At 44.5% G+C, this 16,530-nt stretch overlaps 1 protein-coding gene across 1 annotated transcript in view; it reads right to left on the minus strand.

Annotated features, from left to right (window-relative positions):
• The window catches only part of ZGRF1 (zinc finger GRF-type containing 1), a 2,981,513-nt gene that overhangs the window by 779,601 nt on the left and 2,185,382 nt on the right, over nucleotides 1-16,530 (minus strand). The window contains 1 exon segment of the mRNA XM_044061551.1: nucleotides 8,050-8,210. Coding sequence (XP_043917486.1) covers nucleotides 8,050-8,210 — 161 coding nt within the window.

Raw genomic sequence — 16,530 nt, forward strand, 5'->3', positions numbered from 1 at the left:
GTACCTACCATAAATGTAGATGTTCGAAGATCCACATTGCTGCAGTCCTGACATATGGGTAGTCCGCTGTCCTCGGTCGGCCCGAATACCAAAGTATTAGGCTGACGTCGGTCATGGGCGCTCAGATCTGACATCAGAGCGTCAGGGTATTAAAGCGCATGACCGACGTCATATCCTCAGTCTTTTCTTGCCCCAGATGTCAGAAGGCCCTAAAAAGAAAGGCCACAGCCAAAAATAGAATACTTCCCAAAAGGCATGTACAAATAACAGCTACCACCCAAACCATACAACCAATCCAAACTATAGAGGGGAAGGAGGGAGGGTAAATTGGACTGCAGCAATGTGGATCTTCGAACATCTACATTTATGGTAGGTACAAAACTGTACTATGTTCTTCATCTCACATTGCTGCAGTCCTGACATATGGGTAGAATCCCAAAGCAGAGGTAAAGGGAGGCTGGCAAAATCATAAAGCGTTGGGAGCTGTCAAAATGCCCTGTAAGATTGCAGTGGCAAATCCAGCCCTAGATTTGGAGTAAAGAGGAAGGTGGTAATGTTTAGAAAAAGTATGCACTGAACTCCAAGTAGCTGCTTCCAAAATATCTTTAGTAGCTACTCCCCTTAAAAAAGCTGTAGAAGTGTCAGTAGCCCTAGTGGAGTGAGGCCTGATTCCAGCCGGAATCTCCTTACCATGATGGGAATAACAGAAAGCAATACAAAAACCAATCCACTTAGAAATAGTTTGTTTTGAAACAGGTTTTCCCTGAGAACCCAAAGCAAAAGAAACAAACAACTGCTGAGACTGTCTGAACCCTTTAGTTCTGCTCAAATAATAACGCAACTGCCTGTGACTATCCAAAGTGTGCAAAATTTTCTCCCCTTTATTTTGGGGATCTGCATAAAAAGTAGGCAAATGAATAGATTGGTTCAAGGCCACATTAGAAACCACTTTAGGCATAAAAGTAGGATTAGTACGCAAAGATACCCTATCCTTATGAAAAATTAGGAAGGGTTCAACTGCCATAAGAGCCTGTAATTCAGAAACCCTTCTAGCAGACGTAATGGCCAACAAAAAAGCAGTCTTCCAAGACAAAAACTTTAACTCGGCAGTAGCTGCAAGTTCAAAAGGTGGTAAAGTAAGTTTTTCCAACACAAAATTGAGATCCCAAGCAGGAGTAGGAGCTCTACATGGGGGTCTTATGTTCTTTGCCCCTCTAAGGAATTGCTTAAACAAAGGATGAGAGAATAATGGAGGGTCACAGTCATAGTGAGCAGAAATGGCTGCAGCATGAACCTTTATAGAGGAGAAAGACAAACCCTTGTCTAATAATTCTGTAAGATATTGAAGAGAAACACCTAAATCAGGCCTGGAAACATCAAAGTCCTTCGCTTTGCTCCAAATAAAAAACCTCCTCCATTTATCAGCATAAACTTTCCTTGTACTAGGCCTTCTGGCCTCCAAAATAACATTCAAAACTTGTTGTGGAAGCTGAGACCCTCCAGGGTCTAGAACAGAATATGCCAGGCTGTTAGATGCAGGGACTGAATCCTGACATTGAGGAAATGATTGCCCTCCTGTGACAAAAGGTGCGGAATCGAAGGCAAAGGCCATGGAAGCTCCCGTACTAAACTTCTCAGCAGTGGGTACCAGTGCTGTCGAGGCCAATCTGGAGCTATTAGAATCATGGATGGCTTGTCTTGTCTGACCTTCAAGAGTACCTTGGGGAGGAGAGGCAGAGGTGGAAAGGCATAGACGTGAAGATTGCTCCAACTGAATGATAGAGCATCCACTTTCCAAGCTGTGGGATGGAACATTTTTGTGCAAAACTTTGGCAACTGGAAATTCAGTGGAGAAGCGAACAGATCTATGTCTGGAGTTCCCCATATCACTGTCAACTTTCGAAATACATGAGGATCCAATTTCCACTCGTGGGGATCCACTATCTGTCTGCTCAAAACATCTGCTAAGGAGTTCTGTGCTCCTGGTAGAAACCTTGCCTGAAGATTGAGGTGTAAACTGAGAGCAGTCTCCCACAAAATCATTGCTTGCCTGCAAAGAGGGTACGAATGGGTTCCCCCTTGCTTGTTGATGTACCACATGACAGTTGTGTTGTCTGTTTGAATCAACACTTGCCCTGGGTGAAGTAAATCCTTGAAAGCCATCAATGCAAATTGGACTGCTAACATCTCCTTCAAGTTGATATGCAAATGTGGAAGTCTGGCAGGCCACGTGTCTTGACCCATTTTCCATTGAGGTGTGCTCCCCAAGCCTTGTCCGAGGCATCTGTCGTTAAAATCTGACTCGCCTCTGGTCGGGTCACAGAGAGTCCCTTGTTTAGGTGACATTCCTGAGCCCACCACAAAAATTCCTTTTGAATGCAAGGTATTATTTGAATGACAGTGTCCAGATCTTGGCAGTGTTGTGTCCATACATTTTTGAGATACCATTGAAGCTTCCTCATATGCAGTTTGGCATTGGGAAGCACCAGGATTCAAGATGCCATGAACCCCAAGGCTTGAAGGACTGTCCTTGCAGTCAGCCTGGACCGTAGAGACAATTGATGGAAGTAAAGAGCAAGGTTCTTTTGCTTGTCCGGGGTCAAAAAAGCCATCTGGGAAGCTGTATTCAGTCTCACACCCAGAAAGCACATTTCCTGAGAGGGTACTAGACTGGACTTTGTTTCGTTCACAGAATACCCTAGGCACCTTAACACTGCCATCACATACTGTAGATGATGAAGAAGTTCGTACTTGTCTTGAGCAAGAATCAGGCAATCGTCCAAATAAGGATAAATTTGTATTCCTCTCACCCTTAAGAAGGCTATCACTGGAGCCAGAACCTTTGTGAACACCCTGGGCGCAGTAGATAAGCCAAAGGGCAATGCAGAGAACTGATAATGTAAAGTTCCAGCCCGAAAACGCAGGTACCTCCTGCAACTGGGCCTGATAGGAACATGAAGATAAGCCTCTTTGAGATCCAGAGTTACCATCCAGTGATCTTTGCCCAACAGAGGTAAAAGTTGTTGCAACGTCAACATTTTGAATTTTGGAATGTCCAGGTATGTGTTGAGGATAGATAAATCCAAAATCGGCCTCCACGTGTTTCCTTTCTTTGGTACTAGAAACAGGCGAGAATAAAATCCTAGGCCCACTTCTGACAGAGGGACCTGCTGTATAGCTCCCATTTGAAGAAGTAAAGAAATCTGCTTGTGAGCCTCTACCCTTTGCTGAGGAGGAACATCTGGCATGCCTTTGAAAGGAGGCAATGTATGGAAATAAAACTTGTAGCCTCGGTCTATAATGTCCAATACCCATTTGTCCTGGGTGACTAAAAGCCAGTTTTGCTTGAAGAGTGCCAACTTTCCTCCCAAAGGAGCTGCCAGGCAAGAAGAATCTGGCAGCTGAAAATGCAGGTCATTGGGCCTGTTTACGAAAGGACTGGCCCCTGCCCTCACCTGTAGATTGTGCAGGTGAACTCCATGTTCTAGGCCTGAAAGTACTCTGAGCTCTGCCCCTACCACGTCTAGATCTACCCCTAGACTGTGAATCAGAAGAAGGATAAGCCCACCCCTTAGTAGGCCAATTCCTGCTAAACTTAGGAGGCTGCACCTGCAAAAAATCTTTAACAGTCTGCATAGACTTAGCCTTGTCTTCCATTTTCTTCAAGACCGACTCCACAGGAGAACCAAACAAAACTTCAGACTGTAAAGGAGCATCCAAAATTCTAGTTTTAACATGCTCTGACAAATTCTGATCCTTAAGCCAGGCGTGCCTGCGAATAACTGAACCAGTGGCAGCCACCCTGGAAGAAGCCTGTAAAGCATCGAAACCACACTGCAAAGAATGCTTACCCACCTGTTCAGAGACATGTACCAAATCCTGTAATTCTTTACACTCTATGCCCTCTGCCAAAGCATCCACTTTAGATTTTAGTTGAGTAAGGAGAAAATTCTGATACTTCAACATATGAAACTGGCAATTCAAAGCCCTCATTGCTAAAGTGGAAGAGGTATACACCTTTTTACCCCATCTATCCAAAGCTCTAGCCTCTTTATCTATAGGAACTGGATTCTTTACAACAGAAGCCCTGACACCCTTAGGTCCCTGGCTAATAGTTTCTGGGTCAGCCCTTGGACTCTTATACAGATATTTATGAGCCTCAGGCACCCTGTAATACCTGTCCGGCTTAACTGGCGCAGGAGGCAGAGAGTCTGGATTAAGGGAAGCCTCAGAGAAAACGTCTTGAAGAACATCCAAAACAGGAGGTATAGCCAAGGGCCTATGCTGTGGTAAAAACAAAAATTCCCTTAGCCTCTTCCGGGAATCTGAGAAATCCTGACCTTCCCATTTAAAATGCTCCCTCACAGAATGCAGGGTTTCTGAAAAAGAAAAATCCTCTGGAGGAGAAGCAGAAGGAGTGGAATCCTCTGCGTCAGAATCAGAATAAGGAGGAAAATCCTGAATGTCTTCAGCCGAAGACTCTGAGTCATCTGAAGCCTGATCCAAACTTTCCACCTCTGGCTCCACCCTAGGCCTCTTATCAGGAGGGGGCATAGAACCTCTGATTAAAGAAATCAAATCTTCTGCCATTTTAAGCATGTGTTTTTTAGGCACAGAACCTGCAGAACTAGGACTGACACCCATGGAAGGCAAACCAGTCCTGCCTTTGGAAGGAGCCTTAGAGACAGAAGGAGAAGGCCTAACCACCTTAGGCAAGGAAGGGAGAACAGCAACCTGAGAGGCCCCCTCAGCCTGACCTGACTCCTGAGAGGCCACATCTTGCAAAATTAAAGCCTCCCCCTGAGACTCAACTGAAACCTCGGCCGGATCCACAGATTCCACCGTAGTTTCTAAAGAACCGGCGTCCGGAATGAACGACTCATCCTGCCTGGACTTTAAAGATTTGTCTTTGCGCTTCTTCGCGGTAGCGGGCGTCGGAGGATCCGACGGCATATTATAATTACACCGCTTACCGAAGACAAGCCTAGCGCAATCTAACCTACGTTTAATGGTGCGCTTATTAAACCTAGCACAAAAGCGACACCCGACTACGTCGTGCTCAGGTCCCAAACAAGGAATACAAAGAGAGTGATAATCCCTATGCGGTATCTGCTTCCCACAAGAAATACAATTATTCACTTTTTCTGACATCCGGAATTAACTGAGGCAAGAAAAAACAAAAATATTCCCCAACGGGGTACTTAGCCAACTTGGATTCGGTCTGAAACTCAGAATACGAAAATTTCAGAACGCCGAACGGCACTTGCAAACGCTGCTTCTGCATCGGACCATGCGGCAAAAAAGACTGAGGATATGACGTCGGTCATGCGCTTTAATACCCTGATGCTCTGATGTCAGATCTGAGCGCCCATGACCGACGTCAGCCTAATACTTTGGTATTCGGGCCGACCGAGGACAGCGGACTACCCATATGTCAGGACTGCAGCAATGTGAGATGAAGAACATTGTCAGTTAATTCACAGTAGGAAAGTTAGGAAACTTGAAACAGTTAGGGTTGAATACCCTAAACCTAGGAGCAGAGGCGGCCACCCAGAATATGTGGCTAGGGAGTATATAGTTACTAATGATCAAATAAGAGAGACCCCAACACCTTAAGTGATGTACCACATGAAGTTGATGATGGTTTTCAAAGAAATGTATACAACCCTTTACAGTACCCACCTCTCCAAAGATCAGAGAGGCTGAGGAACAGGCCCCCACCCCAGTATCATTACAATCAGTGGAAGGGCAATCAGCATGCACATTATTAATTACGAAATGTATAGAAAACTTCCTTTCTTAATTATTCAAGTGGACACCCAAACTACCAGAAAAGGTGTATAATTAAGGGTCAGTATGTCAGAATTAGCAGAATGACCTCTGATGACCAGGTTTTTAATAGTTAGTGTGAGATCTTAAAGGGAATGTTTATGGATTGAGGCTATCCAAAGGTGGATAGTGTTTTTAGTGATGTGATGGACAAACGTCATGGATAAATGTGGTCCTATTCCAGGAAAAGGACTAAATGAGGATGTTTTTATTCAGAATGCTGGCCCTTTGATTGATGCAACTGAGAACTTGAATAATTTTGAACAAGCTTTTATAAGTGAGTTTAACGGTGATGCATGGGTGATCAAGAATATAATGGAGAATGAGTGGCAAAGATCTGCAAAATTATCAGACTTAAGAGGTGTTTTTGGAATGCTTGGTTCTTCAGTACTTTGCATTACTAGTCTATTTGTGTACTGGATTCTCCCATCGTATTGTTTATTGGTTTTAATTTTGGGAGGTTTGTTCCTCGTGGACTTTAGGAGATATGACAGCAGGTAGCAGTGAGCTAAGGGAGAGTTAACACAGCTGGTAGAACTGCTAAGCCCTATCTGCAGTACTTGTTCGACTGAAATCTGGCCTGCCATCTTATTGCTTTTCTGCACATGTGCCCAAACCATCGTAATCTGTTCTCTTTCATCTTTTCTGCAATTGGAGCTACTTTGGCTTCTGCTCTTATGTCCTCATTTCTTCGTCTGTTCCACAATGTGCATCCTACCACCTTTCTCAGGCACTTCATTTCCATCACCTCTAGCTTCTTCAACTGTTCTGCCTTTACTGCCCAGGTTTCGGTACCATATAATAGTACTGGTCGCACCACTGTCTTGTACACCTTACTTTTCAGTTTCTTTGGCATTCTTCTGTCATAGACTACACCTGACATTCTCTGCCAGTTGGCTGCAGCCCCCTCTGATTTTAGCTTTGACCTCTTCATTCAGCCTTCCCTTCTCCTCAACCACCCCTCCCAGATACTTGAAGCTGTTTACCTATTCCACTATCTTCCCTTCTATTTCTATTCTCAGCTTCTTTTGATTTCCCCAATTTGCTGCCATTACCACAGTCTTATCTGTGCTTAGTTTCATCCCATGTGCCTTCCGTTTTGCACTCCATTCTCCTATCCTTTGCTGAAGTTCTAGCTCAGAGTCTGCCTGTAATGCCGCATCGTCTGTTGAGTAACAAAAAGACCAACCCAAAATAAGGACACTAGTGAAGTCTCTGATCCCTCATGAATGACCTTCAACTTTTTATAAACTGACATCACATTAAAGGTTTTGCAAATGATTCAGTATTCATTAAGATAATACTAATCTAGGCAGTGCATGCAGACTGGATGGAGGAGGTCTTTAGGTGCCACATTTTTGTCTACACCAACATCTGCAATAAAAGGTTTCTGTTACAGTTCACATCTATACAAATATGTAGTGAAAAAGAAAAAAATGAATAAAATCAATCAAAATTATTAAAAGAAGTCACTGTCAACATCTGATGTGTGCCTCAAAACTTGCAAAGATTTCAGATTTTTAAATGCTTTAGACACTTGTCAATAAAAAGCACACAGACAACAAGAACAGCAAATACTAAGTGCTACCCAAAATTGTGCAAAAGAGATGAGGAATGTAAAGTCTGTCTGTCCTCTCTGTATGCATTCCTAACATGTAACAATGTCAGATTCCTGACAAGGAAAAAAAAATGGACTGCAATATACAGAGTTCAAGAAAGTTCAAAGATCTCTACCTTATAAATGATTGAGAGTTCTGTAATAAATGGCATCACTGATGATCTGAAGCCCTGAAATAATCAGTCTGTTTATAAAATTTTCATATAAAAAATATCAAATGGAGAATTAAAATGCTTAGTAGAATAGCTCTCAAACTCTTAGTGCAAGAATCGGGAATGAAGCCAAAAAATAAGAAGGGTGAAATGTCCAAAATCAGGGACACATTTTAAATATTGCTCTTGTATATTTAGAAAGATGCTAAAGTAAAAGATTTTTTGCAATACTGTGCATTTTCTGTAAAATTTGAAGTCTGTATCTTAAATGTCTGTCATTCTTTAGTGACAACCCCTCAAAAATTGGCCAGGAAAACGCACATTTTTATGAGGAACAGACTAAAAATAAGAGAGAAATCAGACAGTTGAGAGCTATGTTGCATTAATGTGTGATACAAATAGGCAAACAAAAATTTATGTTAGCTTACAAAAAAGTGTCTGGTGTTCTTGCCTTAATTCTTACCTGTCCAAGCAGAGTCTTGATGCTGCCTATTTTGTGTTGTTCAATGCTCTTCCTCACATACACTTTTTCAGCAGGTGTTAAGTCCTCCTTCAATAGGTTCTGTAGTTCTTTCAGCTGTTCATTTTCACTTCCTGATCCTGCATGCAGACTTTACAAATAACATCTATTTATTAACATATAAAACACATAGGCAAATCATTATGAAGTATTTCTGGTTATATGTCAGTACTACTAATTTGCTGATTGAAAACATTTATATGCTGCTGGCTTTTTTGATGCACTGTATGAGTAACAGATAAATGTACCACTCTAATATTCTATAAATGGCTACGCCAGGAATAGACTGTACGCATAACACAGAGGTATATGACAGTCAAGTCCATCAAAGTCTGCTAAATCAAGAAATTTATTTTCAAGGTGTGGATATAAATTATAAAGTACTTATACGTGGGAAGTTTAACTCTTTTGTTTTTTTTCTTTCTAAAAAGGCTGCCCAATAAACAAGACAGCCTATTTGTCTATTTTATGAAGGAAAACCTATCTCAATCCCATTTCAAGCTTGTCTCCACTTCCTTTGACAAATAATCTTCATCAAAATGTGCAAGTGGTCTACTTTTCTAACAACCACTTTCCTCTTTGGGGGGGGGACAACAATGTCACTCCTCCCACCTCCTGCAGCAAAGTACTGTTATTCAGGGCAACAAGGGATGGAATGCAATGCCCTCAAATGTCAAATCAAAATGTGATAAAAATCAAACAATGTCCTTTTCATATTCTTTTGTTTTTATGATGATATAGGAAATATATTAATTTCTGCCAAGTGTTTTCTTGCACAGCCCAGTTGACAGTGGAGAAGAAAAATTCTCAGTTGTCAGCTTTAAAGCCAAAAGCAAAAAAAAAGTATTCTTGTTCTTAATTTTAAATACCTGTATTAAGAAACCAATGCCAGTATTTGCCTCACTGCTGTTCTGTGTACCCATCAGGATATGCACTTTCTGCCTCAATGCACCCAAAAACATGGCAGCGTTCTTGCTCCCTTATTCCCTCCAGACCACAGGCATAAACTCAAAACTGATTTTGAATTAGCAGTTAATACATAAAGTGAGCAAAATAATCATTTGTGCATATGAACATTTTTATCACAGGTGACGTAGTATCACAAGAAAATGCTTATAATTTGATTTTGGAAAAAAAAGAAAAGTGAAAAAATGCAGGAGTGCATGCTCTAGTCAGCATTAAAAAATAGAAGTTATGTTCTTACCATAACGTTCCATGTTAGTTGTCTTCTTCTCGCCTTCTTTCTTGCTAGATCTGGATGGGTTCGGAGCCGAACTCGGCTCCGACTCGGCCACTCTAAAAGCTCGAGAGTTGGTTCCACCGGCTCGAGGCTGCCCCTATATCCCACAATGCTAGGCGTGAATTACCTCAGATCTCGTTTGTGAGCTAGGCCCAGCTAAAAGTACAACCAGAAATACTGGAAAAGAGAGTCCACCTCTATAAACAAAGGGAAAGAGGAAAGGTGACCTAAAGCCTGATCCAGGAAAATATGCACCGCAGAGCATATACCTATAGCAAAGAGGTGGTAGAAAGAGAGGTCACAATCAAACTCCTCTAGGTCTGTCCAGGCCAGGGGGAAGGAGGGTGGGACGCAAGAAAGAAGGCGAGAAGAAGACAACTAACATGGAACGTTATGGTAAGAACATAACTTCTATATGTTAAGTTGTCTATCTCGCCTTCATTCTTGCTGGATGGGACCACGTCCCTAGCACCTTGTCCCGGGTGGCCTAACGGAACAGACTCTTGAGAACAGTGGTACCAAAGTTAGCTCTATGCCTAGAAGCTAAATCCAACTTATAATGTGAAATGAAAGTGTGAGGAGTAGCCCAAGTAGCCGCTGCACAAATGGTGTCAATAGGCAGTCTGTCTTGGAAGGCTATAGAAGTAGCCAAAGCTCTGGTGGAATGGGCCTTAGGTTTGTTGGGCAGCTTTTGGTGTCTAGTTTCATAAACAATGGAAATCAGAGATGTTAGCCATCTAGATAGTGAGACCTTGGAAACAGAAAGTCCCTTTCTGCCTTCTGCATAAGAGACAAACAGCTGGTCAGTTTTCCTGAATTGTTTGGTCCTATCCAAATAGTACCTTAATTGACGATGAACATCTAGCCAATGCAATTTTTGTTCAGACCTATTAGAATATTTTGGAAAAAACACAGGGAGGTCAATGCTTTGATTTAGGTTAGATGCAGAGGCTACTTTAGGTAAAAAAGACGGGTTGGTTCGTAAGGATACCCTGTCTTTATGGAACAGCAGATAAGGTGGTCGACAGCTGAGTGCATGAAGTTCTGAAACTCTTCTAGCTGAAGTAATAGCTACCAGAAAGAGAGTCTTCCATGATAGCAATTTTAATGAACAGGAAGCTGCAGGTTCGAAAGGGGGGAGAATCAAGGAACTGAGAACTAAATTAAGGTCCCAAGGAGGAGGAGGATTTCTTATAGGAGGTCTGAGTAGAAAAACTCCCTTCAAAAAAGCTTTGCAAAGCTTGTGGGACATAATGGCAGACTCTGAAATGCCCACATGAAAGTTAGATATAGCTGCCAATTGAACTTTGAGAGTAGAAGGAGATGAACCTGCATGAAAGAGTTCAGCTAGAAAATCAAGAACCATATGGATGGGAGCAGTGAAAGGATCTAAGTCCCTTCCTTGAGCCCAATAGGCAAAACGTTTCCACTTACTAAGATAAATTTTCCGAGTGGAAGATTTATGCGAAGCTATTAAAATATCTCGAACAGTGTGAGATATCTGAGGAAGCCTGGCTAGGGTAGGAACTGGAGGAACCAAGCAGTGAGGTTCAGAGAGGGGAGGGAGCGATGTAACTGACCCGACTGATGGATCAAAAGATCTGGAACTAGGTCCAGATGCCAAGGTTGCTCCAACAGAAATTGATGTAGAAAGGGGAACCAAACTTGTCGAGGCCAGTAAGGAGCAATGAGGATCAATGAGGCCTTCTGAGCGATAGCTTTCTGTATCACTTGTGAGATTAGTGGGAAGGGAGGAAATGCATACAGAAATCCCTGGGGCCAAACTTGGACTAGAGCGTCTCTGCTGGGCTGGCCTGGTAACGGAAATAGGGTGAAGTAATCTCTGCACTTGCTGTTTTGGGGAGTAGCAAAAAGGTCGCAGCAAGGCTGACCCCACTTGAGAAAAATTTTTCTCACAATAGAATCTTTCAGAGACCACTCGTGAGGCATGAGGATAGCTCTGCTCAACTTGTCCGCGATCTGATTGGACTTCCCGGGGATGTGCGTTGCTATCAGAAAACGCTGAGAAGAAATCGCCCATTGCCACAGTCTGAGTGCTTCTCGACATAGAGGATAGGACCTGGTTCCGCCTTGTTTGTTGATATACCACACTACAGACATATTGTCCGTCTGGATTGCTATCGTTCCCAAGGGAAGAGAGTCCTGAAGGGCTTGCAACGCTAAATGCACTGCTCTCATCTCTAGAACATTTATATGCAAGTGGCATTCGTCTGGTCGCCATATGCCCTGGACAGTTCTGCCCTGATAATGCCCCCCCCACCCGATCAGGGAGGCGTCCGTTGTCAGAGTAGCAACCGGAGGGGAAGGAACAAAAGGTCTTCCCAAGAAGAGCTGAGGGGAAGACATCCACCACAGAAGATGATTCTTGCATGTTTGCGTAATCATAATGGTGTGGGACATCGGAAGTTGCTGGTATGACCATTGTGTGAAGAGCATCCATTGAAGGATTCTCATGTGGAATCTGGCTAAAGGAAGCAGAGGTATGGCAGCCGCCATAATCCCCAATACTTTCAGAACTAACCTGGCTTTGACTCTGTTGCTGCTGAAGAGGAGCGAGGCCAGTTTGTGTATGTCTGTTATTCTCTGATCTGTTAGTCTCGCAGACATGTTGACTGTGTCTAGATTTGCGCCTATGAAGGTAATAGCACGACAAGGCGACAAAACAGACTTTTCGCAATTTATTGAAATGCCTAACTTTTGACAAATGCGAAAGGTGTAGTCTCTGGCCATTAGAAGAAGATGCTTGGTGGGAGCTGTGAGGAGCCAGTCGTCCAAATATGGAAACACCTGGAATCCTTGACGTCTCAGGTGAGAAGCTACCACTGCCATGCATTTGGTAAACACCCGGGGGGCAGTGGTGAGTCCAAAGGGCAGGGCTCTGAATTGAAAATGACTGGTTCCCAGCCTGAAGCGGAGGAATCTTCTGGAGCGTCTGTTCATTTTTATATGATAGTACGCGTCCTGAAGGTCTATAGAGCACATCCAGTTTTCCTTTCCCAATAGGGGAAGGATGGACTGTAGCGTGACCATCCGAAATCTTGTTTTCTTGACAGACTTGTTCAAGACACTGAGATCCAAAATTGGTCTCCAGTCCCTGTTTTCTTTGGAACTAAAAAGAACCTGGAGTAGATTCCGGATCCTTGCTGGTCTGCTGGAACTGGCTGAATTGCTCTTTTTGCAAGCAGCTTTGAAATTTCCAAAGCTGCAAGATCCCTTTGAGCGGTGGAACATCTGGAAGGGATTTTTTGATTGGTTTGGAATGCGAGCGAAGGGAATGGAATAGCCTTCGAAATGATGGACTGTACCCACTTGTCTTGAGTTAGGGATAGCCAGGCTTCTGGGTACAGTGACAATCTTCCCCCGACTGCCTCCGAAGGTGGACAGTCGGGCAACACCTCAGGGATGCTGAAAGGGCTTATCGGAAAAGGTTTCTCGATTGCCCTGGTTCTGCGGACCCCCTCTGCCTCTGGGGCGTCGTCTACCATTATTTTTCCCTCCTCTGCCTCTGGAGGAACCGACTCTGTCGTCAGGCAAATTCCCTTGAGATTGTTTGCGGAACCACATTTTTCCACTTTTCTGGCCTTTGGGGTAAGGTCTAGAAGGAGTAGAAAAACGGACTCCGACGGCAGACAGAGTTTTGCCATCCGTCTCGCACCTAGTCAAGGTTTCTTTCACTTGAGGACCAAAGAGAGATGATCCATCAAACGGGGAATTAGTGAAAGACGCTTTAAAGGGGTCCGCAAAATTGCATAGTCGCATCCAGGCATGCCGGCGTAAGGCGACACCTGTCCCTTCGGCTCTACTCGGTCCATCAGCCGCATATGAAAGGAGGCGCATGGAGGAGTTAGCTATAGAATTCAGGGTAGTCAGCTGGGCATTCATCTTGTCCTGAAAACCTGCAGCTGTAGGATCCTTCAACATCTCACTCGCTTCCTTGATCAAGTCTCTCTGGAGACGAGTGAAATGGCATAGGTAGTTCAGCGAACGCATCGCAAAGGTCGCTGACGAAAACATCCGCTTCCGCATACCTGTCCATAGACCTAGATTCCTTGTTAGGGGGATGGACAGGCACTGAAGGATCAGCTAGTTTCTTCTTGGTGGCAGCAGCTACCACCATAGCATCCACAGTAACTCCCTTGGTCAGAAATTGTTTATCAGTTGGTGCTGTTATAAACTTTGAAGGTCTCCTGGGGGTAGGGTCCACTGAGTCAGGAGCCGTCCAGGCTTTCTTTGCTACCACCTGCATGAGGGGATCAAAGGGGGGGGACACCCAGGAGGTGGAAGGGCGAGAGCCAAACGCCTCAAGATACACAGATTCATCCTCCGAAGGGTTAAGGGCTGGCCAATTTCCCCTCTGTTTCAGGATCTCTAGAATGTCTGCAAAGGAGACATCTTTAGAAGGGGAACGGGGGGAACCCTCGGAATCCTCTAAATCTGTGTCAGAGGTGACAGACTCAGGTGAGTCTATGTGCTTCCTCTTACACTTTCTCTTCCTAGGGGGCTCCCCTGCCAATTCAGGGGAGGCCTCAGAAGAGGATGAGATCCCCACAGGGGATTCTTGAGGAGCTGGCTCTCTGCGGTCTGGGATGAGAGAGTGAGTAGACATAACCTGAGGCACCGAAGAGGGAGGGCCGGACGGAGCTGACTGTGGAGTTGAACCAGGTTCCAACACACTCCGCATGACCTCGAATGCACCCCTGTCAGGCAGAGCCAGAGGTCCCCGCTCCGAGAAGCTGAGAACCTCCCTCGGCACCGACAGAGATGGCTCCGAGGCCGATGTCGGAGCCGAACTCACCAGCGCCAAAGCACCAAGAGGGAGATGGGGGTCGGACAAGGGTCCGATGCCACTTACCCCCTCGGAGCCGACGAGGGAAGTCTGGCGCCGAGATTCTTCAAAGGAAGAAATCGGAGCCGACGACGGAACCGAAGACAAATGTATCGGCTCCGACACTACCACAGTCTCGGTTCCGAGACGCCCCGGCTCCGAGCTCAAAGGAGTCGGAGGAGGAATATTTAGAGGGACAGGTTGAAGCATCGACTGATGAGTCGGGCTCTGAAGCATTTGGGCCAGTGCCTTGGACTTTAGAAGTCGACTCACTACCCTCTGGAGGTCATGATCCGAAAGCCTCGATGACCTGGAGGAGTGAGATCTGTGGCTCCGTTCAGACAGCAAGGGAGACGCTGGAGCCGAATGAACGGAGCCAAGGGATGGTGACCTAGACCTCTTTCTAGATGTCGGCTCCGATGGTCTGATCGGAGCCGACCCAGGAATTTCCAATACCTCGGCTCCAGCCGGAGCCAAGGGAACCACAGAAGCTGTAGTCAAAGACTCATCGGCTCCAGCCGGAGCCGATGTAGCAGTAGGCTTCGAAGCTTTAGGCCTCGACTCAGAAGCTGGAGTCGAGGTCTTAGAAGCCTTGGAAGGTTTTCCCGAGGTAGCAGTTAGGGAACCTTCAGGCTTAAGCAAACCCCTTAGAATGAGTTTGTTTTTTCTTTCCTGCAGGACTCTAGGGCTGAAGCCATGGCATACAGCACAAGAGTCCTGCAGGTGTAAAGGTCCCAGGCAGTACACACAAGAAGTGTGACCGTCTGTCAGAGACATTTTCTGACAGCACGAGTCACACCTCTTGAAGCCTGAGACCTTTGAATCCTTGGACATTTTCAAGGAACCGAAAGTGTAACCACACACAAAAAACACACACACACCGATTACACTGTCAGAAAAAGTTTGAATTAAAACTAAAACTACTGAAAATAGTTAGCTTATATATATAGATATAAATCCCTACAAAAAACACATACACACCACTGTTAGGGATGGAAGGGCCCAAAGGCCTAAGGAAAGAACTTATCAGTTCTTGAGGAAAGGGGCTGGATTAGGGTAGAAAGGATAAAAATCCACTACACTAAGGGTAAAAAGAGAAAAAACTAAGCTAAAAGGGGGTTAAACAGTTATTAGACTAATCTAATTAAAACTGACCTGAAGCCGGTAGAAAAACAACACCTCGATCGCTGTAGCGGCAAACGAGATCTGAGGTAATTCACGCCTAGCATTGTGGGATATAGGGGCAGCCTCGAGCCGGTGGAACCAACTCTCGAGCTTTTAGAGTGGCCGAGTCGGAGCCGAGTTCGGCTCCGAACCCATCCAGATCTAGCAAGAATGAAGGCGAGATAGACAACTTAACATTCTAATTTTAAAGCAATTGTCAATACTTTTACTCCTGACGTTCATTCTAAGTATTTAATGAAAACAATGGTTGTATTTTATCCTGAATTATCCAAAGACTACAATGAATAACAAAATAATTACGAGAGGAAAAGCCAGCTTTGTGGCAGTGAGGGATTGTGGCAGTGAGGGATTGATGCCCTCATTGTAGCCCAGTGGCTGGAGTTCAATTAGTAGAGTAGGTGGGTTGGCAAAACCAGGCAGGAGGGTGGGAATGAGTGGAAAAAGATGGCTTGGTCCCAGTGCAATGCTGCCACCTAAAGGAGACGTGAAGCAGTGCAGCACAGCAAGGGGTAACTGAGATTGGGTACTTGATCGACTGAATCTGTCCTGACAAGCAACAAACCACATTGTACCTGATGAGTACTTTTGTAGAAATACATGCAGACCACTGGGCCAGCAATGTAGGTTCCATAAAAATTCACAGATTCATAAACAAGTTCATCTCCCACATTATTACTAACTATAGAAGCTCCTCCATGTAAATAAGTGGTAGGCATTAAACCCAGGCAGACAGGGAGAGCTGTCACAGAAGTAAAATCAGGTTTCAGCAGCTATACAAATGTTGATATTTTTAAGGGTCATTCTTGTGCAGGTGTCTCTTTGCTTTGACTTCGAGCATTATGCAGTGCGGCATTAATATTAATTTGGAGAGAATGTGTTATATTGGTAGGCACAGGAAACTGAATCTGTCTAAAACAGGAACTATGAGGTAAAGAATGTCTTGGCCAATATGCATAAGCCTCAAGAAGAGAGGTGCAGGCAATCCCTAGTAAACTATGTAGGACTACTTAATATTTCACTACATGCTTACATACACTGGACCCCCAACAATGACACCAGTTACTGAGCCAACTTTTAATTCAGTTACTCATGGCAGGATACTGCAAGATTAGAGACAGAGCTCAGTCATGTCCCTCTTTA

This window comes from Protopterus annectens, chromosome 2.part0 (assembly GCF_019279795.1).
Source record: "Protopterus annectens isolate FY-2018-M chromosome 2.part0, PAN1.0, whole genome shotgun sequence".
Lineage (NCBI taxonomy): Eukaryota > Metazoa > Chordata > Ceratodontiformes > Protopteridae > Protopterus > Protopterus annectens.